Genomic DNA, 24,687 nt, shown 5'->3' on the forward strand with positions numbered 1-24,687 from the left:
TCCTGTTTAAAATTTATTACCCTGCAAGAGACACCAAGTCTCCTAAAGGCCTGTCCGGCACTGATATTAGTGTAGATTTACTTCCTGGCTACTGCTCACTGGGCTCCTATTGACCATATTCAGTCACTAGCATCTAGTGAGTACAAACCATTTGCAGAGCATGATACCTACTCCTGTAGAGATGTCCTTTTAAATTATAACACAAATGGGGAACGAGGGAAATGATTCAACTTTGTACAAAGGAATGTCATTATAAGTAGTTATAGATTGTAATTAGGAAATCTATGAGTGGTCAGAGATAGGTGGGCTTACCTAGGGAAGACTTTTTGGGAGAAATAATTTTTTTTTACAGTTTTGGCAGAGGGGAGTGAAACCATTTTAAAGTAGGAGGATGTACCACATGAAAGAATGTCTTGTGAAGGTTCAGGCCTAGAAATGAGCATGTTTTTATAAGGGTAATAAAACACATGTGCTTGAAAGGGAGGGGGTAAAGAATTCTAAGTGATCGATGTCCTTTTAAAGATCTTTTTCTCCCTTAGCATCTTCTGAAAACACTGCAGTTCAGCCTGCTAGTATAAATAAGAGTATACAGATCTATTAACTTTATGCTCTTTTTCTTTTAACAACAGTCTAGGAACATATGCATCTTTACATGGGAGAATCTACTGCAAGCCTCACTTCAATCAACTCTTTAAAGCTAAAGGCAACTATGATGAAGGCTTTGGGCACAGACCACACAAGGATCTGTGGGCAAGCAAAAATGAAAATGAAGGGACTTTGGAGAGACCAGCCCAGCTTCCAAATGTAGGGGAGACCCCTCAGAGCCCAGGAGTAGAAGATGCCCCCATTGCTAAGGTGGGTGTGCTGACAGCAAGCATGGAAGCCAAGGCCTCCTCTCAGTCAGAGAAAGAAGACAAGCCAGCTGAAACCAAGAAGCTGAAGATCGCCTGGCCGCCCCCCACTGAACTTGGTAGTTCAGGAAGTATCTTGGAGGAAGGGATCAAAGTATCCAAGCCCAAGTGGCCTCCTGAGGATGAAATCAGCAAGCCTGAAGCTCCCGAGGACGTAGATCTGGATCTGAAGAAGCTAAGACGATCTTCTTCACTGAAGGAAAGAAGCCGCCCATTCACTGTAGCAGCTTCATTTCGAACCACTTCAGTCAAGAGCCCAAAAGTCTTGTCCCCACCTATAAGGAAAGGCTGGAGCATGTCAGAGCAGAGTGAGGAGTTTACAGGAGGAATGACAGCAGAAAAGAAACAAGGGGAAAATGCCAATACCTCCGAAAAGAATGGTAGTGTGGGAAAAACAACCTGGCAAAACCAGGAATCTGGAGGAGGGGAGACAGGGGGGAGAAGTAAGGAAGATCATGGTTTTGAGATGGGGAGTGAGAATCTTACAGAAAATGGTGCAAACTTAGATGAAGATGATAGAAATCTCAAACAGCAGTCTCCGCTAGAACCCAAGTCTACAAATTGGTCCAGCTTTGCAGACAATACCTCCCCTAAAGAATTCATTACCCAAAATCAGAAATCCCAGGATGTGGGATTCTGGGAGGGAGAAGTAGTTCAAGAGCTGTCTGTGGAGGAACAGATAAAGAGAAATCGGTACTATGATGAGGATGAGGAGGAGGATGAGGAATAACAAACTGCAAATGGTGCTGGGCCTTAAATTTGTGTTAGTGAGCCACTGCCCTTTCTCAAAGTGATGCACATACACAGGTATCTTAGCATGAACTGTAATTTATATGGAAGTAATTTTGGAAGAGTTCTTGCTTCAAAAAAAAATCCCATACTGTAGCTTAAATGAACCAATTCTAAGTGCTACAGATAATATTACTTAAGTCCTCTATTTTAGCAATGATGATATACATAAGTGCTTTAAGGTCTTATGGTGAGGGGGGGAATATGCCAACTGATAAATCCAGACTCCACTGTATTCCCAAAAGGCAATACAAAAATAGATGATTAGAAGCACATTGTTACGCTAAAAATTCATTTATGGAATTAGGGAACATACAGAAGGGGTTTAGGGACCTAAACATTATGACTGAATGCACTTTAGTATAAAGGGCACAGTTTGTATATTTTTAAATGAATACCAATTTAGTTATTTAGTATTCGTCTGTTAAGAGATCAAATATTTAATCTTTAAAACATTTTTTAGGTTAATTTTCTTACTTTGATATATATGGGGAATTTATTGCTATGCATCCCTTTCTCTAAACCATATCCAGAACTGGATTATTGAGATATAACACAACCATTCTTTGGGGGCACTTTCTGAGCACATTTGGTGCTTGCTGAGATCAGCTATCTCTCAGTTAAGCTCTGGTATTTGCCAGTGAGTTTGACTACATCCCAGTTGATTGCTTTCTTCTTTGGTGGTATCTGTGGCAGCTCATAAATTACTGAAAGCTGCAATATTTTTATAAGATCTTTTGTATTGTTGTTTGCCATGTTGCATGTTAAAGCAAAGTGAGGAGTTTAAAGGAGGAATAACAGAAAAAACTGCCTTAAACCACTTGAGCCCAGACCCCCAAACCCGATATTCTACTTCTGATATCCCCTTTCTGGGACACTAGTTTTTTTAATACTTATCAGCTCTGAAATGTATTGATTTTTATGGCAGACAGTATTTCCAGGGTGCATTAAACCAATTATAGGCCTTTTTCGGGAAGATGGTTTTCTAGTAGTTAAGGTTTTAGAACATTATAAACTTGAGTACTTTGTTGTACATAATTGATATTCCAAATTGTATGTGGGGGAGAGAGGTATTTTAAGCTATAGACTTTTCTTTGTACTGCATTTTTAGACATTTAGCCCTAATATTTTTTAGAGATGTAAAATATTCTGCTTTCTTACAGTCTTGCTTAGTCTGAAACATTTTTATTCAATAAAGCTTTTAATTTACATTTGACCTTTTCAGTGTTCCTTTTCCATTATTATTTTACATCGTGACAGTCTCCCAGGACCTCCTTTTACCTGAGCAGTTTGGGAAGAAAAGGCAAATGGGTCTGGTGCATTTTAAGTGAAGAGAAGTGTTAGGAGTATATCTCACCACTAGGTGGTGGTGTTGGGTCGATCGTGGGTGCTCATCTGCCCTAAGGGAGGACAAATTTTTCTTAAAAATTGAGGGCAATTTGGCAAGAAAATGAGTGTGTACATTCAAAATGAGCTGTTTGTTTTAGCAAGTCAAAATCCAGTAGTGGTTTTTTTTATTGTTAATTGTATTCAACATTTAATAATTCACCTTGCTATTATGCCTAACGTGCTAAAGGGAATTTCCAAATGCCTCTACTTAAAAATGGACTTGTTTTCCACTCTGGGCAGAGGCATAGTTGGTTGTTTGATTTCCTTGCCTGTAGAGGCAACTGCCCCAATAGCTAAAGCACTTTTTTTAAAAATATTTTTTATTTATTTATTTAACAGAGAGCACAAGCGGGGGAGCAGCCGAGGGAGAGGGAGAAGCAGGCTCTCTGCAGAGCAGGGAGCCCGATGTGGGGCTCGATCCTAGAACCCTGGGATCATGACCTGAGCCGAAGGCAGACACTTAACCCAGGCACCCCAACACTTTTTTTTTAAATGGAAGTGTGGGAGTGTGAATTCCTTGGAGATAGGCATGCTTTTTGAGTCATCTGTTACATTTTCCAGGGTCACTCACTGTATGTTCCAGGGTCTTGCCTGGTCTTCCAAATGGATGGCAGGGTACTCTTTTCTGCTCTGGGCCCCATCACAGGCTGAAGTCATTTAGAAAGCCCTGTTCACTCAACAGTTAATCCAGGATGACATCCATAAAATATCCAATCCTGGCTTGATTTTAGCCACCTTTACTATGTGACTCACTGCTACTCCAACCCATCTACATGGTACTCACTGAATCTACTGATTTTATACAAAAAAGTCTGAGTGTCTATGGCCAACACTTATGGATATTAGTTGAATATGTCACCATAAATCAGATATGCAGGGACTGAGATTAACCTTAGAAGAACCATTTTCTTTGCCTTTCAAGGGCTAAGATAGACATAGGTACAGAGAGTAGAAAGAAGGACTTGCTCCATATCAATATAATAAAAGGTTGTTTCTATCAGGAGAATGACCAGAAGGGTGCCTTGGTGGCTCAGTCTGTTAAATGTCTGCCTTCGGCTTAGGTCATGATCCCAGAGTCCTGGGATCAAGCCCCACATTGTACCGCCTGCTCAGCGGGACGCCTTTTTCTTCCTCTTCCTCTGCCTGCCGCTCCCCCTGCTTGTGTTCTCTCGCTGTCAAATAAATAAACAAAATCTTAAAAAACAAAAAGAGAGAATGACCAGATAATACTAAACATTCTTAGAAAACAAAAGAACCTATAGCCAAACAAAATGTTTCAGCTCTCTGAAGGCAACTTGTTTGGGCTTGGTATGTCAGTGGTGGCAACAAGATGATGTGTTTTTCTGCCAGTGAAGCAAGAAAAGGGGCCAGCTTGGGACCTGAGATGGTTAAGGAGACTCTTCATGACTACTATTGGGCCAACTTAGTTCTCCCAGCTTGCTGGTTGGATCAGTCCTGGACAAGGTGAAAACTGCACAAAGTTTGCTCTCATTACATATTTCGTCAACTATATATTTTCTAACAGCCAAGATGTTGAGAAATGGTACAAATGTGGTTTTGGAGAGATAGACCTTGAGACCAAGATCACTGTGTGCTTGTTCCTGCATGCCAAGTTAGTATGTTCTTTGTTCCTCAGGACTCTGATTTGAATTCCCATGGGATCAAGGAGAGTTTACTTCTTTTATTTTAAGATTTATTTATTTATTTGACAGAGAGCCTGCGAATGTGCACAAGCAGGGAGAGCCGCAGGGAGAGGGAGAAGCAGGCCCCCCGCAGAGCAGGGAGCCTGATGCAGGACTCTATCCCAGGGATCATGACCTGATCCGAAGGCAGATGCTAAACCGACTGAGCCACCCAGACATCCCAAGTTTACTATTTTTTTAAGATTTTATTTATTTATTTGACAGAGAGACAGCGAGAGAGGGAACACAAGCAGGGGGAGTGGGAGAGGGAGAAGCAGGCTTCCCGCTGAGCAGGGAGCCCAATGCGGGGCTCGATCCCAGGACCCTGGCAGACACTTAACGACCGAGCCACCCAGGCGCCCCCAAGTTTACTTTTTAAAAAATGTACCTTGAATATAGGGTAGTTACCATTAAGCTATTGCTGGGTTAGGAATAAATGGCTCCAGGCAGTGGTTCTCAGACCAGAGGCAGTGGCATTGCCTATGAGTTTGTTAGAAATGAGAAATGTAAATTCATAGGCCCCACCCTGTCTTACCTCTTGAATCAAAATTTCTTTGAATGGGGCCCAGAAAACTTTTAGCAAACTCTCCATGTGAGAGATGGGACAAGCTAATATCCAAGCTGTGGTACCCTAAGTTTGAGAACCACTGAGCTAAAGCAAACCTAGTCTACTTTAGGATGGCACCCTTCCCCCCCCCCCTTTTCCTCTCCCCTTGAAACTCTAACTTCTGGTGTAAGCTTGCCTTACTAGTTATAAAGTTACTTTATCTGTCCTTGAACAAGAGGTAGAGATTCAATCCTTTTAATCCTTTTTTCAGGTCATTCTAGTTAGCCTGTGGTAATTAACCTCACAGCAGGGTTTAAACAGACCGCACCCAGGGTTCAGGAATCTCCAGCAGTTGAGGGACAATTTTGAATTTAGCTTTCTGAAGGTTTCTTGTCTATGGCTTCCCTTCTTGTTTATGTAGATCCACAAAACAGTTAAGTGTTTAATGTGGAAACCTAAAATTACGGAGGTTTATAAGATAAGGGCTCAGGGTTCCAAGGTCTAAAGACTTTCTAGCTCAGAAGCCCAGGTCTACCACGATTCTATATAACCTTGAGCAAACTGCTTAACCTCTCTGGACCTCAGTTTACCCATCGATAAAATAGTAAATACCTACTTCATAGGACGATGAAGTTAAATAACTGGTATTAAAGTGTTCAGTGCAGTACCTGGCACAGTAAGCTTCCTTAAATATTGGCCATCATTCATTTTTTTTTTCCTTTGTATTTTTCTTTGGATAATATCCTTTGGATATCTTCCATTTCCTTTTACCCATGAGAATAAAAGGATTTTCAAAAGTCCATTTTAAGAGATAAAACAGTGAAAGGGAATTGAGATCATGGAAGGACACGAAGGAAGGAAAAAGCTGGGAGCAAAAAACGGTAGAGGTGGGAAGAGTTTAGGCGGAACCATCTGAGATGAGGTAGGCCCCAGTGCGGGCTAGGAGCAGAGACGTAGGTACGGCTTGCCTGGGAGCGGGAACAGCCTTTGGGACGGCTGGGCTGAGAAAGAGGAGCGTCTCCTTCAGGGAGCTAGGCCTGAAACAGGGGTGGGGCCGTGGCTGGCTGACGAGTGAAGGAGGAGGAGAAGCGTGGCCGAAACCCTTGGCAAAAAATGGGCGGGGCCAGAGCGGAGGCCCGCGGGACTGGATGGGGGCGGGGCGGGGAGGGGCGGGGCCAGGCCGGGGGCGGGGTCCTAAGGAGAGGCGGCCCCGGGGGCCGCAGTCAGGAAGGTGGGTGGGTGTGGAGCCGAGATGGGCGGTGAAGAGGCCCGGCCCCACGGAGGAGGCGGGCTGAGACCTGCCGGGGACGGGAAGGGGCCGGAAGGGGGTGGCCGCCGGTCCGGCCCCGCCCCGGGGCCGCCTCCTCGCGGGTTCCGTTGGCTGTGGCGGCAGCTGAGGCTGTGGCGGCGGTAGCCGCGGGGCGGGCGTAAGATGGCGACAGCGGCGGCGGGAGCCCTGGGCCTGCTGTGGGGCTGGCTGTGGAGCGAACGCTTCTGGCTGCCTCAGAACGTGAGCTGGGCCGACCTTGAGGGGCCGGGCGACGGCTACGGCTACCCCCGGGCGCGGCACATCCTCTCGGTGTTCCCGGTGGCGGCGGGCATATTCTCCGTGCGGCTGCTCTTCGAGCGGTGAGAGTCCCGCAGCGAGCGGCGCGGAGGGCCGGGGCCGGGGCGCGGGCCGGTGGGGCAGGCTCGGGGGAGAGGCCGAGCACCGGAAGCAGAAGTGCCGGGAAAGCCCGGAAGCAGGGGGCTGGGAGAGCCTGGGCCGCCGCGCGGGATGCTCGGAGGGTGGCCGAGGTGGTCGCGGAGCCTAGGTAAAGACAGAGTTTGGGGCGTGGACAGTGAAAGAGCCAGAGTCGGGGCGGGGGGGGGGGGGTACCCTGGGCCCTTTCCATCTTAGATCCCGGGGGTCGCCTGGGGGGTCTTTTAGGTCTGTTCCCAGCCTCCAAGGATTCTACTGACGGGAAACAGGTTGTGTGTGAGCTGCGGCCGAGAGCCCGAACAGCCGAAGCGAGAAACAGGAAAGGGCCGCAGGAACCAGCACTAGTCGGGGCTGCGGAAGCTGAAGGGTTAACGCAAGAGCCAGCCGTTCCTAGAGAAAGGAGTGGGTTCTTGGGAATCTACGACTTGTGAGGACACTTCTGAGAGTTGAGGGGAACAGGGTTAGGCCCCAAGCCTTGGTTTGTCAGCTCATGGACGTGTGTGTGTGAGTGAATATATCCCCCCCCCCCCAAAAAAAAAAACCGCTGCCAGAGCCCGCAAGGGAGTAGAAATCTGGTAGGGATAAGGCGTGGTGGAGCCTGAGGCTTCCAAAGCATGGGAAGGTGTCAGAGTAGTTGCAGAACAGGCCTTGGAGGCCTGAGATGGAAGGAGGAGTGGTAATTTTGAAAGGATGAGAGCCGTAGGGCTTAAAAGAGGACACCTGTATTGAGTCAGCTTCTAAGTGAGTTTAGCAGAATCACAACATTCTTTTCCTGACCGTGTGTTCTTGGTAAAAGTGATTTCACTTTTCTTTGAGTGAGTGGTTAGTATCTGCTAAGATACAGTGTTCACAGAGGACTTGATGTGGTGCTTTTATAATGTGGACTTAGAGCTGTGGGTGATTTTATCAGATCTACTCACACTCCAGGAACGGAGACTTCTTTCCGCATACGTCTCAGGTAATGAGGATGGCACTTAGACATCTGTTGTTCATTTGGCCCTATGTAGAGCAGAAATGCCCTTTCTAGGATGGGAATATATTGCAAATAATCTGTTACTCTCTGAAAAAGTAGTATTATGTGTTTTGGATTACTTTTCAAAACTGCGTACTATTTCTGACTAATCTTTAATAAAATACTTTTATATGTGGCTAGCTTGTCATTCATCCGTTTATTCATAGTGTTTGTGTATTGTTACCAGAGTGCTCTGTCAGACATTCACGTACAAAAATAAAGTTGTTTTTAACTGAAGCAAATGAAACTGAGAGGTCTAAATGCCTTTTCTGAGTCCTTGGAACTTAGTGTTGCAGTTTTTGAAGTATAGTCATTGTATTAAGTATTCCTGGGGTAGGCGCACAAACCACTTTTCCCTCTTAGGAATAACCTAGATCCCGATACTATCCTCCTCGGCAACTGTATATGAGGGCTGAAAAAAGAGAAAGACAATATAATGACTAAAAAGGAAAATACACAATTCAGGACAGAAAAAATTTAATTGTCCTAGGAAAGGATTCTCTGCTTTTCATACAAATATATGCCAGCATGGAAATTTCTTCATGTCAGTGGTAAGAGGAAATAGCTTGTTGCTTATAAATACCCATTTCATATAAACTTGGATATATCTTCAGAGTTCCAAAGAGTTTCCTCAGATGACTGTGAAGACATATATATCCCCTGGCAGAGCCACTGGAAAGGATCCTTTACCTGTGCGAATTCTATCTGAATGTTTCTATGGTGCTCCATTGTCCGGGGAGTAAGGGTGGATGGGGATACTGAGCTGAAAGCATTCTAGTATGATATTCCTTGGCTAATAAGGTCAGGCATCTTTTTCATCTCATGTTTGATCTTAGGAAAGTTTAACCCTAGAAGCAGTCTTGCTATTTTGTTTCTTTTTATAAAACCTACTACTTTTAGCAGTAGAATTGACTACAGGATTGTCGGTTCCTCTCTTGCTTGGCCTTCCATAAAGGTAGTTGAAGCCACTCTTGGAATATAGTAAAAGACATATTAGAAATATTGGTACAGGGGCGCCTGGGTGGCTCAGTTGGTTAAGCGACTGCCTTCGGCTCCGGTCGTGATCCCAGGGTCCTGGGATCGAGCCCCGCATCGGGCTCCCTGCACTGTGGGAAGCCTGCTTCTCCCTCTCCCACTCCCCCTTCTTGTGTTCCCTCTCTCGCTGTGTCTCTGTCAAATAAATAAATAAAATCTTAAAAAAAAAAAGAAATATTGGTACAGTTAATTGTCTTTCCTACGGTTTTCTCATTTCTCAGATCCTATCTGCTTGGTTTCTAGAAGTGATTCATGTAGTAATCATAGACTGTAAGAGCTATAACTCCAGCCTTTTTTTATAGACCGTAAACTAAGGCTTAGAAACATCCTGCAGCTTTTCAGAGGTTTCATACTCACTGGGGGAGGAACTAGAACTAAGATCCAGATCGTTTTCCCAAGCCTCGTGCTCTTTCCACTGTATGATGTGGCCATCTTTTCCTGTTCCTTAAACCCTTTTTCAAGGATTAAGGTTTAACCCCCTCTTCCTAGTATTCTAGGATTTGGAGAACAAACCCATGCTCATCTTATTCTTGGTTATTTAATATAATGTATTTGACTTGAAGACTGTATTTTTTTCTCAAATTTTTGTTTCAAATTGTTCTGCATATTTTAATGAGTCTGACACTATGCCCCTTGATAAATTATTGCTATTTGTGCTGTTTTAAGAATCTCCCAAAGAGGGACACCTGGGTGGCTCAGTTGGTTAAGTGGCTTTGGCTCAGATCATGATCCCAGGATGCTGGGATTGAGTCCCACGTCGGGCTCCTTGCTCGGTGGGGAGCCTGCTTGTCCTTCTGCTTGTGCTCTCTCTCTCTCTCTGATAAATAAATAAATAAAATCTTAAAAAAATAAAAAAGAATCTCCCAAAGAATAGCTGCACCTGGTTGGCTTAACAGAAGAGCAGGAGATTCTTAATCTCGGGGTGGTAAATTCAAGCCCCAAGTTGAGAGTGTTGAGATTACTAAAAAATAAACTTTTTTTTTTTAAATGCTTAGGTTTGTGTTTTTTTTTTAAGATTTTATTTATTTATTTGACAGAGAGAGAGACAGAGCAGGAACACAAGCAGGGGGAGTGGGAGAGGGAGAAGCAAGCTTCCCGCCGAGCAGAGAGCCCGATGTGGGGCTCGATCCCAGGACCCTGGGATCATGACCTGAGCCGAAGGCAGAGGCTTAATCACTGAGCCATCCAGGCGCCCCTAAAAAACAAACTTTAAAAAAAAAAAATCCCGAAGAATAGACATAGCATTTACAGTTTGGTCTTACTTTCTCATCCTTTTCATCAACCACACTGAGCATTTTTTTTTTTTTTAAGTTCCCACATTCCCTGGAGAACTACCTCTGATAGGGATGACTTGAAAAGCCGCCTGACTGGGCACCTGTGTGGCTCAGTCGTTAAGCGTCTGTCTTCGGCTCGGGTCGTGATCCCAGGGTCCTGGGATTGAGCCCCACATCGGGCTTCCTGCTCAGCAGGAAGCCTGCTTCTCCCTCTCCCATTCCCCCTGCTTGTGTTCCCTCTCTCCATGTCTCTCTCTGTGAAATAAATAATTAAAATCTTAAAAGAAAAAGAAAAGCCGCCTGACCATAATAAGTAAAGTGTTTGTATCTAGCTAACTATTTTGCTGAAGAACTGCAGGTAGGAGATTATTACCTACCAAAGAATGGAGGCTTTCCTTTGTGGGCCTCTGGTGAGTGGTTGTATTGTGGTGGCCTGCACCTTGCAAAATGCCTCAGGAATAGCATGTGGTCAGTAAATATTTATTGAATGTTTGAGAAGGGTCCATCCTCATCTACACAGACGCCCAGAGGAGTGACCGGAATCTAGATCTTCAACCTGAAATAGATGTTTGGCTTGATTGAGAGAGGCAAAACTAAAATTCCTTTGTTTCTGGTTAAATTTCATCATGCTATATTTGCATGTTGTGCACCTTTCTACAGCTTTTTTTCTCTTTCTCCGCTCCCCCCGTACACATATTCACGCTACCCTGTACCGTAACAAAACAGGGATGAGAAACTTCCACTTGTTTTTTAAAACTTTTTCATATTAAGTTCATGATAAAATTACTTGAAATTTAATATCTAGTCACTTGAGCACTTGTTTCTTGGGATCAAGTAGGAGCTTGAGACTTAATATTGATACCATCAGAGCTATATAGGCTCATTTATTTTGAATATGGTATTGCAATAGGAGCTTTGTGTTGCCAGAAGAAAATTATTTGGTGAATTATGCAGGAGATAGATTAGAGCTGTCCTTGCTGCTCATTTATTATTCCAATCCCCTCTTCTCTCTTGTTACTTCCAAAGCAACCTCACTGGAGTGTGTAAAGAGCCTTCTCAGTACCATCCTCTGTCACAGGAGACTGAACAGATTCACTTGCTGGCCTGTCATGTAACTGACAACAAGAGTAGTGACTCATTATTTTTGTGTGTGAACGTTTCTCAACCACTCATTTCATCTTCCTCTTGTAAGCCTTGCTACCTCTGCTACATACTGCCTTTTTTTTTTTCTTGTTTTCTCCCACTTCTGCTAAGTGGAGGTAGAACTTTTTTCCTCTCCCTGACAGGCCTGCTGCCCTCCTCCCAGATCCATGTCAGGTCACAGCATCGTGACCCAATATTAGTGGGTCCTCTAGACAGGGTAGAGAGGCTTTGGGAAAAATGGACATAGCTGCTGACTAGGCTGTAAGAGAGACTGCCCATTCCATTGCATCCTAAAAGTATTCTGTTGGGCGTTATTGGATTGTAAATCACAGAATCAAATCAGGTTTGCAGATCCAGCAGAGCAAGATTGGAAAAGACAGTCACGTGGCCCTGCCCTTATCTAAGAATCCACCTCTTAATAAGCTCCAGACGGTCAGAAACCTATGTGTCTGTCCTCTCTCTGGGGAAACTTCTTTCCCCAACCCTTTGTGTGCAGTGGGTGTTAATGCTTTGCAGAAAACTCTGAATACTGTCATGCCTGAGGTCAGGTTCCTGACTTATCCCTGGAGACAGTATATTCTCACAGAAAAGAAACGTCAGATATTTTTACTTTAGCCACTGCCTGATTCAGAAAACTAAGGTCTCCTAAATGGGTTAAGAAGAAATTAATGAAGAGGAGGCAAGCAAGTGAAATCTGCACCCTTAATAGAGTGGAAAGGGATATACCTCATTTTGGCTTCCTCTCCAGAGGTATTTTTAGGCAGATAAAAGCTGCGCTTCACTGAGTTTTGGACTCTTTGTGCTTAAACTCACTCCTTCTTAATCTTTGGGGAAGTTAATTGAAATGTTAACTGCAAAAGGAGTTAAATCATAATCACTTCTAACTAAAAAAAAAAAAATTGAAATCAGTTTTCCTAGAAACAAAAACAGTTTTCCCAGATGTGAAGAATTCTCTCTGAATTATCTAGAACTGTGCTGTTAAGTACAGTAGCCACTAGCTTTGGGGGATTTAAAACGTGACTAGTCCAGATGTGATGTGTTAGTTAGATGTGTTCAGAGTGTAAAATACGCACCAGATTTTGAAGACAGTGAAGGAAAAAAAAAAGAATGTAATATATCTCAAATTTTAACATTGATTACATATTGACGTGATAGTATTTTCGATATATCAGGTTAAACAAAGTATATTATCAATTAATTTTACCTGTTTCTTTTTTCCTTTTCTGAATGTGGCTGTTAGAAAATTTAAAATTATATATGTGGCCTGTATTATATTTCTACTGAGCAGTGCTGGTAAGTAATTCAAACAAATATTGATAACTGAAAAGAATTTTAATGTAAATTCACATTTGATTCATATTTTTAGGACCAGAAGGTGGTCAGTCCTAAGTATATCAGACCATGCTTTAAACAACAGGTTTTTCTAAAAATTGTGGTAAAATTGGGGTTTTTAAAATGTAAATAATTTCCTGAATGATATAAGTGACGTTATAGGCTATTTTGAGTAATCACTGAATGATCCAGTCTAGCCAAGCACTGCTCTGTAGTGTTGCTTTTCTGCATGTCTTCTTAGTTGAGTAGTTAATGATCTGTAAACAAACAAGTTTGTCAGGTAGTTATATGTACATGGGTGCTGCACAGCCCTGATAAGACATTAAGAATAATCACAGTATTTTATCTCATCAAAATTATGGAATTTCTTAAAAAGGGTATTCCTGGGGCACCTGGGTGGCTCAGTGGGTTAAGCATCTGCCTTTGGCTCAGGTCATATCTCAGGGTCCTGGGATCGAGTCCCACATCGGGCCCCCTGCTCAGCGGGGAGTCTGCTTCTCTCTCTCTCTCTCTCTCAAATAAATAAAGTCTTTTAAAAAAGAAAAGGGGGGTATTCCTTGTATTCTTTGGCTTTTGGATAGTGTCAGCAGTTGTAAGATGTCTCAATAGGCACAGAGGGTCTCAAACCCAATCAGGTTGTTGTGGTTGTGTTTAATTATTCTTGGGGAAATTTCCAGTTATACTGAAATTTGTTAACTTGAATTTCTACTGATTCCCCAGAAATCAATGACCTTCTCCTACATGGAGCTGGCAGGTTATCTGATGACCCAGGAGCACAGGTCGGCACATTTCCTTGAAACACTTCACTTTTTACTTGAGAATTAAGTTCCTACCCATTTTCTTTTTCCTTCAGCAATTATTTATTGAGAGCTTAGTATATGCCAGATGTCAAATTATGTGCCATGGATAAAAATATAAGTCATGGTGTCTACTCTCAGGAAGAAAGCAAGAAAATCAGTGGTTTAAAATACAGTGTAATAAATGTATGCATAAGACTGTTACGGGAGGGGCCTGGGTGGCTCAGTCCTTAAGCGTGTGCCTTCCGTTCAGGTCATGATCCCAGGGTCCTGGGATCAAGCCCCACATCAGGCTTCCCTGCTCCACAGGAAGCCTGCTTCTCCCTCTCCCACTCCCCCTGCTTGTGTTCCCTCTCTCGCTGTGTCTCTCTCTGTCAAATAAATAAATAAATAAAATCTTTAAAAAGAAAAAAAGACTGTTATGGGAGTTTGGAGGAGGTGGGTTCACTTCTTTTAACAGTTACCTAAAATATAGGCTTAATGTCTCACTAACAAACACTTGTTTCTTGGACTCTGAAGGATGGTAAAAGCTTTCTTAAGGAAAAGTTTTTTGTTAACCTTTTTCTCTACCACCTCTTGGCACTCGCACATCTGTATATTTCTACCGTAAGCAAATACATTAAGTTATATAGTCACTTGTCCATTTAAAAAAGATAAAAGATAAAAGATGAGCCCCCATAGGGCTCTGGGCTGGGTTAAGCACTGGGCGTGGAGCCTGCTTAAGATTCTCTCTCTCCCTCTCCCCCACCCCCTCCCTAAAAGAAATAAATAAAAAATTAAAAAGATAAATATGTGTAATGAAAGAAATGTATGTATATAGTTGGAGAGGGAGAAATTCTTTAACAATGAGAGTCTCAGGGACCTCCAGCTATTCTTCAGCCACACTTTGAGAACTGCTGCTCTATAGCAAGTAAAACATTCACTGGCTACTATACAATGATACTACAATTTAGTCTTAAATTGTGTCTGTCTGAAACATTTTAACATACATACTGTATGTAATTCTTACTATCTCAAGACTTATGTCCCTTACAGTGAGGTTAGATGTAAGCAGGATGCTGATCCTTCTCATCACAGCACCTGGTAGGTACATGAAAGTACACAGGTATTAATCATCTTAATGCTTTAAGGACCTGTTACAGGTCTAAGTGAAGATAACTGATGAAAGTGGAAGAAGGAGAGAAGAATAGTCTGCTATAAATCCACAGTGTGTGCCTTGCCATTGTTTAGGATAATATATATCATAGAGGTCTTTTTCTTTTTCGTCTGCTTCTGCTTTAAGAATAAACTTGCCAGAGCCTGCTTCTCCCTCTGCCTGCCACTCCCCCTGCTTATGCACACACTTTCTCTGTCTGACAAAGAAATAAATAAAATCTTAAAAAAAAAAGAACAAATTTGCCAATTAAAAAAAAAATAGTCCTCAAAAGAAACTGCAAAGAATACACATGTATGTACAACAAATGTGTATAGCACAAGTGTTTGTAGATAGCAAATCCTATCCTCAAGAATTTCCTCAGAACGGGTGCCTGGCTGGCTCAGTTGGTAGAGCATGTGACTCTTGATCTTGGGGTTGTGAGTTCAAGCCCCATGTTTGGTGTAGAGATTACTTAAAAATAAAATCTTTTTTGGGGCGCCTGGGTGGCTCAGTTGGTTAAGCGACTGCCTTCGGCTCAGGTCATGATCCTGGAGTCCCGGGATCGAGTCCCGCATTGGGCTCCCTGCTCGGCGGGGAGTCTGCTTCTCCCTCTGACCCTCCCCCCTCTCATGTGCTCGCTCGCTCTCATTCTCTCTCTCTCAAATAAATAAAATCTTAAAAAAATAATAATAATAATAAAATCTTTTTTAAAAATATAAAAAATAAAAAAAGAATTTACTCAGAAAAATACACTGGCCTGGGTGCTATGTATAGGAGATATACAAAATAAGGTATGGTTGGGAGTCATCAGCACATAAATGAATAGTGCTAGTATAATTTAGTAATTTTTGAACTTTTTGTTCTCAGCATTCTTTTTCATTCTTAAAATTTATTGAGCATCCCTTATTCCTATTAGTTTTTCCATATTTGAAAATAAAGTTGAGGGGCACCTCGGTGGCTCATTCGGTTAAGCAGCTGCCTTCGGCTTGGGTCATGATCTCAGGGTCCTGGGATCGAGTTCCCCATCGGGCTCCTTGCTCAGCGGGGAGCCTGCTTCTCCCCCTCCCTCTCCCGCTCTCTCACTCTGTCTCTCTCAAATAAATAAATAAAATCTTTAAAAAAAAAAAAAAAGCTCTCATGCTTGCATGTCTGCTCAAACCAGCATGGACTGATCTGGAAATACAGCCTCTCTATGTGTCACCATTGTTTCCATCAGTATGCAAAGGTTATAGGCTTCATTAAGTTGGATTAAGTGAACTGCTTGGTTATCTACCTTAACTGCAGATATCCAAGATACCTACTTTCATGCTAACTCTTTGTACATAAAATAAAAGTACTTCAATTAAGAGAAAGAAAAATACTGGTTCACTGAGTTATATAGATCTCCCAAATGTCAATACATTTTATATAGTATTAAAAAAATCATATTAGTTAATCTCATCAGAACCAGTCTTAGCATGAAAGCTTGAAGCATTGGGAAGCTGTCAAGCTCAAAGGTGGGTATAAGTTCTCTAAAATTATAATTTTCACTTGAAAGCTTGAATTTTATCATTGGCAATAGCTTTTTGTTGTTTTTGACGAGACAGGCTTATTTTATTCATTTTCAAGAAAATGTTTCCTGGGGCGCCTGGGTGGCTCGGTCGTTAAGCGTCTGCCTTCGGCTCAGGTCATGATCCCCGGATCCTGGGATTGAGCCCTGCGTCGGGCTCCCTGCTCAGCTGGAAGCCTGCTTCTCCCTCTCCCACTCCCCCTGCTTGTGTTCCCTCTCTCGCTGTGCCTCTCTCCGTCAAATAAATAGGTGGAATCTTTAAAAAAAATAAATGTGTTTCACCTTTATAAAAAAAAAAAAGAAAATGTTTCCTAAAACACAGATCCAAATAACCTTGGTTTGTCTGTTGGCCATTCTTTCAGGTAAAAATGGTATTCTTTGAAAAAAGTGATATATTTCAGCGCACAACTCAGTTGAACAAGTGTTTCCGTGGGACAACTATATACTTTGGTGTGCAGCAAAAGTGCTTTCTGTGTACTTCCCATTTTATCACAGAATGCTTTTTAAAAATATACTCAAAGGCTGCGATTTATTAAAATCAGTCATTTGTATTGCTTCATCAAGGACATTCTTAAGTGAACTGGCTTATGAGGACATAGCAAGGAAGAAGGCAATAACCACTACTACAGTTTGCTGCCGCTCCCTTGATAGATTCTCCAGTGTTACAGGTTTCACCTTCCGTTGCTTTGCACTGTCATTGCAAATGTCAGCACAGTAACAAAGGCAAATAATGTCTTAAAATTATTTTGAAAATAGTTTTTACTTTGTGGGCCTCTAGAGAATGTCTCAGGGACCCTCTGCGGTCTGTAGACTATACCTTGAGACCTTCTGCTCTAATTGAATAAGATCAACCAGAGTGAGTGTGTAGAGTGAGAAAAGAACGTGCATAGAACTCTGAGGAAACAGAATGTTTTAGCAGAGGGGAAAATAAAAACCCAACAGGAGGTAAGAGGTATGACAACCTTATAGTATTTGATAATATCAGTAGTTAGCATTTAATAAGTACTTACTTTGTCCCAGGCACTGCTCTCAGTGCTAAACATTGAGTTCTCATAGTAACTTTATGAAGTAGGTGGATATTACAGTCATCCTCGTTTTACAGGTGAAAAAAAGGGAGCATAGAGAAAGTTACGTAGCATGTCCAAGTGACTCAACTAGCAGTGCATACCAAGCAGTCTAGTTCTACTGCCAGAGAGATAGAGGGAGAAAACTAGAAAGAGTATGGCAGTAAGGAAGCTAAGAAAAAAGAGCATTTCATGAGGGAGGGCATGGTCAGTAGTGTAGAATAATGCCGAGTGGTCAGGTAAGATAGAGGACTGAAAAGCATCCATTTGATTTCACAGTAGGGAGATCACTGACAACTTTGGCAAGAGCAGTGCCAATGGAGTGTAGGGACAGAAGCCAGATGAGAGAGGGATGAAGGCTAGGAATGAGTGAGAGTTAGAAGGCTTGAGGAGAGAACTTTTTCCAAGAACTTCACAGTTGTGAGGTGGGAGAGTGCCAGAGGGTAGTAGGGGCAGGGAGAGCTGTTAAAGATGAGAAGAACTTGAGCGTGTTTAAGTCTGACGAGAAGAAAGAAATAGTGAGGCAGAAGATAATAGAAAAAAAGAGGAATAAATAGAATAAAATTTCTGATCAGGAAGAGAATGGATCTGAAGCACAGGGATCTTAGTTTATAGAGTGATTCTGTGCCAAAAGTTGAAGGGGTTCCCTTCTCTTAGCCAAGATGCTTAAGAATCTGAGCTATTTCCACTTCCTTCTTCTTCCTCCTTGTATCTTCCACTGCTGTAACTCACTACTGTCTCTAGAGTCTCTATTCTACTGGAATTTCTTTGGTGAAGATTACCACAGATCTCCCAAGTTGCCAAATCCAGTGGATATTGAAATCCTTGTCTTACTTGATCTCTGCCTCATTTGATAACGACTCTATCTCTGGCCTTCCTGTCCTCTAAATGTACCTTTTATGCTAGTATTTCCCAGGATCCTGACCTTGGTTTTCTTCTCAATTTGTGTTCCTTTCTTGTTAAAATCACCCCCACCCCCACGATTTTAGCTACCACCTATATTCTCATTCTCTTGCTCTCTTTTTTCTTTCTCAGATCTGTGTCTGTGTGTCTTAAGCCCCTTTCCAAGTTTATTTGCCTACTAGACAGTTCCATTCAATGTCCCATGGGCACTTCAAATTCAGCATAACACAATTCATCTATCACTCCCAAATTTGCTTTCTTGTCTTATGCTCTACTTGGTTTAGACACTATAATCAACTTAGTTTCCCAAGCCAGAAGGAACGCTTGACTCTTTCTTTTCTTTTGCCTTCTACATCTGTTCAGTCACCAAGTGCTGTTAATTTTACCTCCTCCACATATCTTGAGTCTGTCCTTTCCTTTCCACTTCTATAGCCTTAGTTCAGTGCTTTATCACTTATAGCATGGAGTTTTTACAGTGGCCTTTAACTGATGACACTCCTTTATTAATATACAAATCTATTTATCTCTTCTCCACCCCGGCCTGAAGCCTTCCAATGACTATCCGTCAACTATAGGATAAGGTTCATGCTTAGCATAACATACAAGCCACCTGTGATCTGGTCTCTAATTCTCTGTATAGTTTTTTCTCCTGCCACTATTGCCAGCCCCGAACTTGTACATTGCATATTTCTCTAAGCATACTTTCTTTTTTTTCTTTTTTTTTTTTAAAGATTTTATTTGTCGAAGAGAGCAAGAGAGAGAGTGCGCATGAGTGTGGGGGGGTGGTGCGCGGGGAGCAGAGGGAGAAGCAGACTCCCCGCTGAGCAGGGAGCCCAATGCGGGGCTCCATCCCAGGACCCTGGGATCATGACCTGAGCTGAAGGCAGACGCTTAACCAACTGAGCCACCCAGGAACCCCTAAGCATACTTTGTTTCTTAGCTCTGCTTTAATACATGCTGTTGCAGCTGCCTGAATGTCTTTTTTACTTTCTCCTCTTTCCACCCTACAGAAGCCACTCAAATTTTTAATGTGATTGGATTAAGAATTCAGTTGCAAAGGGAAAGGAGTTTTGGAATCTGTTTTCTGTGGGACTCTGCATTTGTGGGACTCTGCATTTCTTGGGGGTACATGTCTTGGTGGAGGATTTTCAAATGCTGCTTGTGTACCTAAGGATTAAATTCTTTAAACAGACTTTATCTGGCCTTAAGAATCTTTATTTAAACATCTTATTCTCTCTCTCTCACTAATAGATAAAATCTTAAAAAGGAGGGGAGCGCCTGGGTGGCTGAGTCAGTTAAGTGTCTGCCTTCGGCTCAGGTCATGATCCCGGGGTCCTGAGGTCAAGCCCCGCATTGGGCTCCCTGCTCCGCGGGAAGCCTGCTTCTCCCTCTCCCACTCCCCCTGCTTGTGTTCCCTCTCTCTCTGTCTCTCTCTCTGTCAAATAAATAAATAAAATCTTTAAAAAAAAATTAATTAAAAAAATAAATAAATAAACAGCTATCTTCTCTCGTGTGTGTGTGTGTGTGTGTGTGTGTGGTGGGGAGCATTCAGGTTCAGATATTGTCACTCATTACTCTACCTAATGATATAGCATCCTCATCAGTCTGTATAAGACCTTTCTCTTTTTATTGTATCTTTCCCTTCATTCCCTATTTTGATTTCTTTGATGGTTATTTTTCTTTTTTATATGTAAATTTTGACACTTCATATTTTTCCAGAAATTTATCTGAGCCACTGCTTCCCAACCTAATCATGTTGCTGCACACATAGAAAATAATTTGTGTATTGCACAGTGAGGTATTTGAGGCCAAAGGCTACAGACTAAGGTTACCTGGCTACCACAGGCCCCATGCGTCAGCCTGAGAGCTAAGAGCAGTATCTCAGGATAAATACAGCCCAAATATTTTACTTGCAATGATACACCCAGTTGAGAAGCTTGATCTATACTTTGAAATATATTTGTGTATAGTTCATATCCATCAGTGATCTTTCAGTGAATCACAAAGATAGAATTGTTAGTATAGCTCCTGTTTTTGGTATGAAAAAGTAAAGTAGTAAGTAATTTCATCTTAATTAACCCAGGCCTCAGTCAGCTGCTGCCATGTATCTGGAGGACAGGAAAAGGGCAGAATGAAATGATGTCTACAAAGCAGAACAGATACGTTACAATCAGGTTGGGTCACTAGACTCATGTTCCTGGAGTGTCAGGTGGATAGGAGTAGCTTACCATTCATTATAGGCCACTAAATGCCTACTAATTCAGACCTGCAGGCAAAGGGGGAGTCTGGTCTTTCGAATTACTTTAAAACTTGGGCAACAAATTGATCCTGGAGATGACAGAAAAACACAAGATAGATTTGATTTCTCAGTGTCATCCAGCACAGCAGTTTTCAAACTATGATGTCAGGAGTCTTTTACACTCTTAAAATTATTAAGGATCCCAGAGAGTTTTATGGATAATATCTACCAACATGGGCTGCTTTAGAAATTAAAATGGAAATTAAAAAAAATAAATTTTATTAGTTCATTTATAAATGACAATAAATTGATTGTATTGTTAATAGAACTAATGTTTCATGAAAAATATTTTCCAAAACAAAAAAAAGTGAGAATAATAGCATTATTTTACATTTTTATAAGTCTCTTTATTTTTTTTAAGATTTTATTTATTTATTTGACAGAGAGAGACACAGTGAGAGAGGGAACACAAGCAGGGAGTGGGAGAGGGAGAAGCAGGCTTCCCACTGAGCAGGGAGCCCGATGTGGGGTTCGATCCCAGGACTCTGGGATCATGGCCTGAGCCGAAGGCAGACGCTTAATGACTGAGCCACCCAGGCGCCCCTATAAGTCTCTTTAGTACTTGGCAGCTGTATTCTCATGTCAGCTCCTGCATTCAGTCTATTGCAATGTCATGTAACCCATGGAAAATTCCACTGTACGCTCATGAGAGAATGAGAGACAGAAGAATGATTCTGAAGTTATAGAATTATTATGAGTGTGTTTGGACCTTGCAGACCTCCTGAAAGGGTCTCTGAGACCCTGGGAGTCTCTATGGCATGCTTTGATAAGTGCCTATCTAACAGAAAGGATGAATACCTAATTTCACTTTCTTCATTTAGGTGATTCATTAAATACCTAAATAAATCTATATATAATTTTTTTATCAGAAAAAATTCTTTTGCAATGGTAAGTCCTTATTTATGGTTTTGTGCTTCACACTGAAGCACAAAATAGGTGCTCCATAAATATTTGTCAAATAGATAAATTTTCTTAGGTCTGTATGTGTATAACTGTAACTGACTAGCTGCCAGTGACTTTGTCTTTCACTGCACTCTGTGAACAAATAAGGTCAGGATATGAGCTAATTACAACTCTAGGATATTAAGTCCATTCCAAGGTCCAGATAATAAAAAAAATTATCTTGGCTTCACCTAGGTGAGCAGGGTACAAACCTGTCCCTGTTGTATGAAATAAGATTCCTTGCTCTTCTTGCCTTATGCCAGAGATACCATCAGGGGAACCAAGACTGAACTGTTTCTTGTAAAAATAATAATAACTGCCTTTAAAAAATAATAATAATAATAATAGCAGCTGCCTTTTAATGAATGTTTACTAAATATCAGGTACTGGGTTAGGCATGGATCATGTCATTTCATTTTTTAAAATAGCCCTGTGAGGTAGATATTATCTCCATTCTATAGGTGAGTAACTCACAAAGTCTCGTAGCTGGTAAAATCTAACTCGGGGCCTTTAATCACCTGACTGCTTCTGAATTGAGGAAGAGCCCAGGATCAAGGAGCAAGAGTAGGAATTGGAAAAGCTGTTTTTGTTATTGGATGTACCTCTTCCTATAATTAATGTAGATGAGAGAAGACAGTGCTTTCATCTCTCATATAGCACAAACTCAAAAGCAAAGAATGACTGACTTAATTACTTCTCTGGATGCTGATCAATCCTGGGTCCAAACTGAGTTCCAACAGAGCAAGGCTAGGATTTGCAAGACCTGTCACTTGTCAGTTCCTGAGCAACTACTGAGCACAGACACAGAACCTTGGTAAATACAAAAACAGTATTCCCTGTATATTCTGTGTTCATAAGGAGTTTAAACGTGAGATGGGGTGCTAAAATATTTGTACACAGAATAATATATCAGGAAATATCAATTAAAGTATCTACTAGTGTTGGCCTTTGAATGAAACTTCTGCACCACCTGTTGTGAAAGGACAGAATAGATTACAGATGTGGCTACCTTTGTGCTCTGAATAAATATTTCTCCATGGCTCAGGAACTTTGATGATAAGAGTAAAAGAAGTTTTCACAGAGGAAGATAATAAAGTTTCTTATTCTCAGTCCCTCCCTTAGAGATAAATTCTGGATTCAAATGCAGATCAAGAAAATAGGTCAAGAGCACTCCATCTTATGCCTCCCAGTCACAATTTCATCTTGGGACTCCTTAAGATGCTAAGAGAACTAAAACTGGTTTTGACTTATCCTGAAAGTGACTATATAGAGCTTTTCCTAGAGTTAATGCTCACAGAAATTTATAGTTGTGGAGAAGAGAGATCTTTCTTTCTCTTTCTCTCTGTCTCTCTCTCTCTTTCAGTAGGCTCCACGCCCAGTGTGGAGCCCAGTGCAGGGCTTGAAGTCACAAGTCTGAGAGCTAGCGTCGGATGTTTAACTGACTGACCCACTGAGATGCCCCTCTTTTTTTTTTCCCCAAGATTTTTTTTTCTTTTTAGAGTAAACTCTATGCCCAACATGGGGCCTGAACTCACAACCGAGATCAAGAGTTGCGTGCTCTACCAACTGAGCCAGCCAGGTGCCCCAAGAGAGATCTTTCTTGAACCAAAGAACAGTTCCTTAATTTTCAAAGATCTACAAGTTAAAAACTAATTAAAATCAATGATAACACCATGGAATCATAGATATAGAAAAAAATCTTAGGAATCATCTCATTACTTCTTCTAGATGATGAAACCAAGAAGCAAGAGTTAAGTGACTTGACTAAGTTTATATGGCTTATTAGTGGTAGATTTGGGAATAGAACTGAATACTAACAGGTAATTTATTTCTCACCCTTCCTAATTTCCTTCTTTCAGGCTACTGAAAGTTCTAAGTATTTACATAATCTTTTTTTTTTTTTATAAGATTTATTTATTTATTTATTTGAGAGAGACAGAACAAAGGGAGTAGGAGGGAGAAGCAGATTCCCGCGGAGCAGGGAGCCCAATGTGGGGCTCGATCCCAGGACCCTGCGATCATGACCTGAGCTGAAGGCAGCCTCTCAACGGACTGACCCACCCAGGCGCCCCTACATAATCTTTTGATTAGGTAGGAAGGTGACCAAGACCTAGGATATTTGTATTTAGGAAGAGCACAGTCTCAGTTCTACTGGGCCCTCCAATTAAGATCTTCTTGATCTTTTGTTGTAAGGAAAACTACCATTTATTAAGCATCTTGTTTGTGCCATGGTCTTCATAATACATTGTCTCATTGAATACGTATAAAGTTTTTATAAAGTAGACCAGTGCTTCTAACATTTTAATATGCATATGAAGATCACCAGCAGATCCTGTTAATGCAGATTTTGATTTTGCAGGTCTGGGATGGGGTTTGAGATTCTGCATTTCCAAAAGGCTTGCAGAAAAAACCAATAATGCTTTTGGTTTGTGGCCCTTATATTGAGTAGCAAGGATAGTGATATTATCTTCATCTTATAGATGAAAAAACAGACTTACAGAGGTTAAGTAAATTTCCCACGTTCCTACGGGCAGTAGGTGTTAGACTGGTAAATAAAATAGGTTTGACCTAGGTCTTTCTGACTCTAAAGCTCAAGATGTGATTAGGGAAGCCAGGAAAAAATGGAAATAGAGCTTATGTTCTAATTTTTTTTTAAAGATTTTATTTATTTGAGAGAGAGTGAATGAGATACAGAGAGTATGAGAGGGAGGAGGGTCAGAGGGAGAAGCAGACTCCCCGCTGAGCAGGGAGCCCGATCCGGGACTCTATCCCAGGACTCCAGGATCATGACCTGAGCCGAAGGCAGTCGCTTAACCAACTGAGCCACCGAGGCGCCCTCTAATATTTCTTAAACAGGTCACTTCTCAAGGAGTCAATGGCAGAATCCAGGACTAAATAAAAAAGTCCTAGTTCCCAGCCAAGTGTTTTCCCTTTTGCCTCCCATCAGTCCCCTAATCAGGATCTTTCCTTCGTGCTTATTAGCAAACCATATTTAGAATTGGCTTTGGATTTTTCTCATTACAGGTTTATTGCCAAACCCTGTGCACTCCATGTTGGCATCCAGGACAGTGGTCCCTATCAGGCTCAACCCAATGCCATCCTTGAAAAGGTGTTCGTATCTATTACCAAGGTAAGTGGGCAAAGAAACAGGAAGATTCATGTGAGGGGTTGCTCCGCAGGGC

General features: G+C 41.8%; 2 protein-coding genes across 5 annotated transcripts in view; both read left to right on the forward strand.

Annotated features, from left to right (window-relative positions):
- Nucleotides 1-2,910, forward strand: part of LIMA1 (LIM domain and actin binding 1) — a 91,098-nt gene extending 88,188 nt beyond the window's left edge. For both annotated transcript variants that reach the window (XM_032420495.1, XM_032420497.1), the window contains exon 11: nt 630-2,910. In XM_032420495.1, coding sequence (XP_032276386.1) covers nt 630-1,641 — 1,012 coding nt within the window. In that variant the 3' untranslated portion in view covers nt 1,642-2,910. The remainder of the gene's footprint in view (nt 1-629) is intronic.
- Nucleotides 2,911-6,567: 3,657 nt separating this feature from the next.
- The window catches only part of CERS5 (ceramide synthase 5), a 29,184-nt gene continuing 11,064 nt past the window's right edge, over nt 6,568-24,687 (forward strand). For 2 of the 3 annotated variants that reach the window (XM_032420847.1, XM_032420846.1), the window contains exons 1-2: nt 6,568-6,947; nt 24,530-24,635. In XM_032420847.1, coding sequence (XP_032276738.1) covers nt 6,751-6,947; nt 24,530-24,635 — 303 coding nt within the window. In that variant the 5' untranslated portion in view covers nt 6,568-6,750. The remainder of the gene's footprint in view (nt 6,948-24,529; nt 24,636-24,687) is intronic. The other variant, XM_032420848.1, reaches the window with a different exon arrangement.

This window comes from Phoca vitulina, unplaced genomic scaffold, assembly GCF_004348235.1.
Source record: "Phoca vitulina isolate PV1807 unplaced genomic scaffold, GSC_HSeal_1.0 scaffold23, whole genome shotgun sequence".
NCBI lineage: Eukaryota > Metazoa > Chordata > Mammalia > Carnivora > Phocidae > Phoca > Phoca vitulina.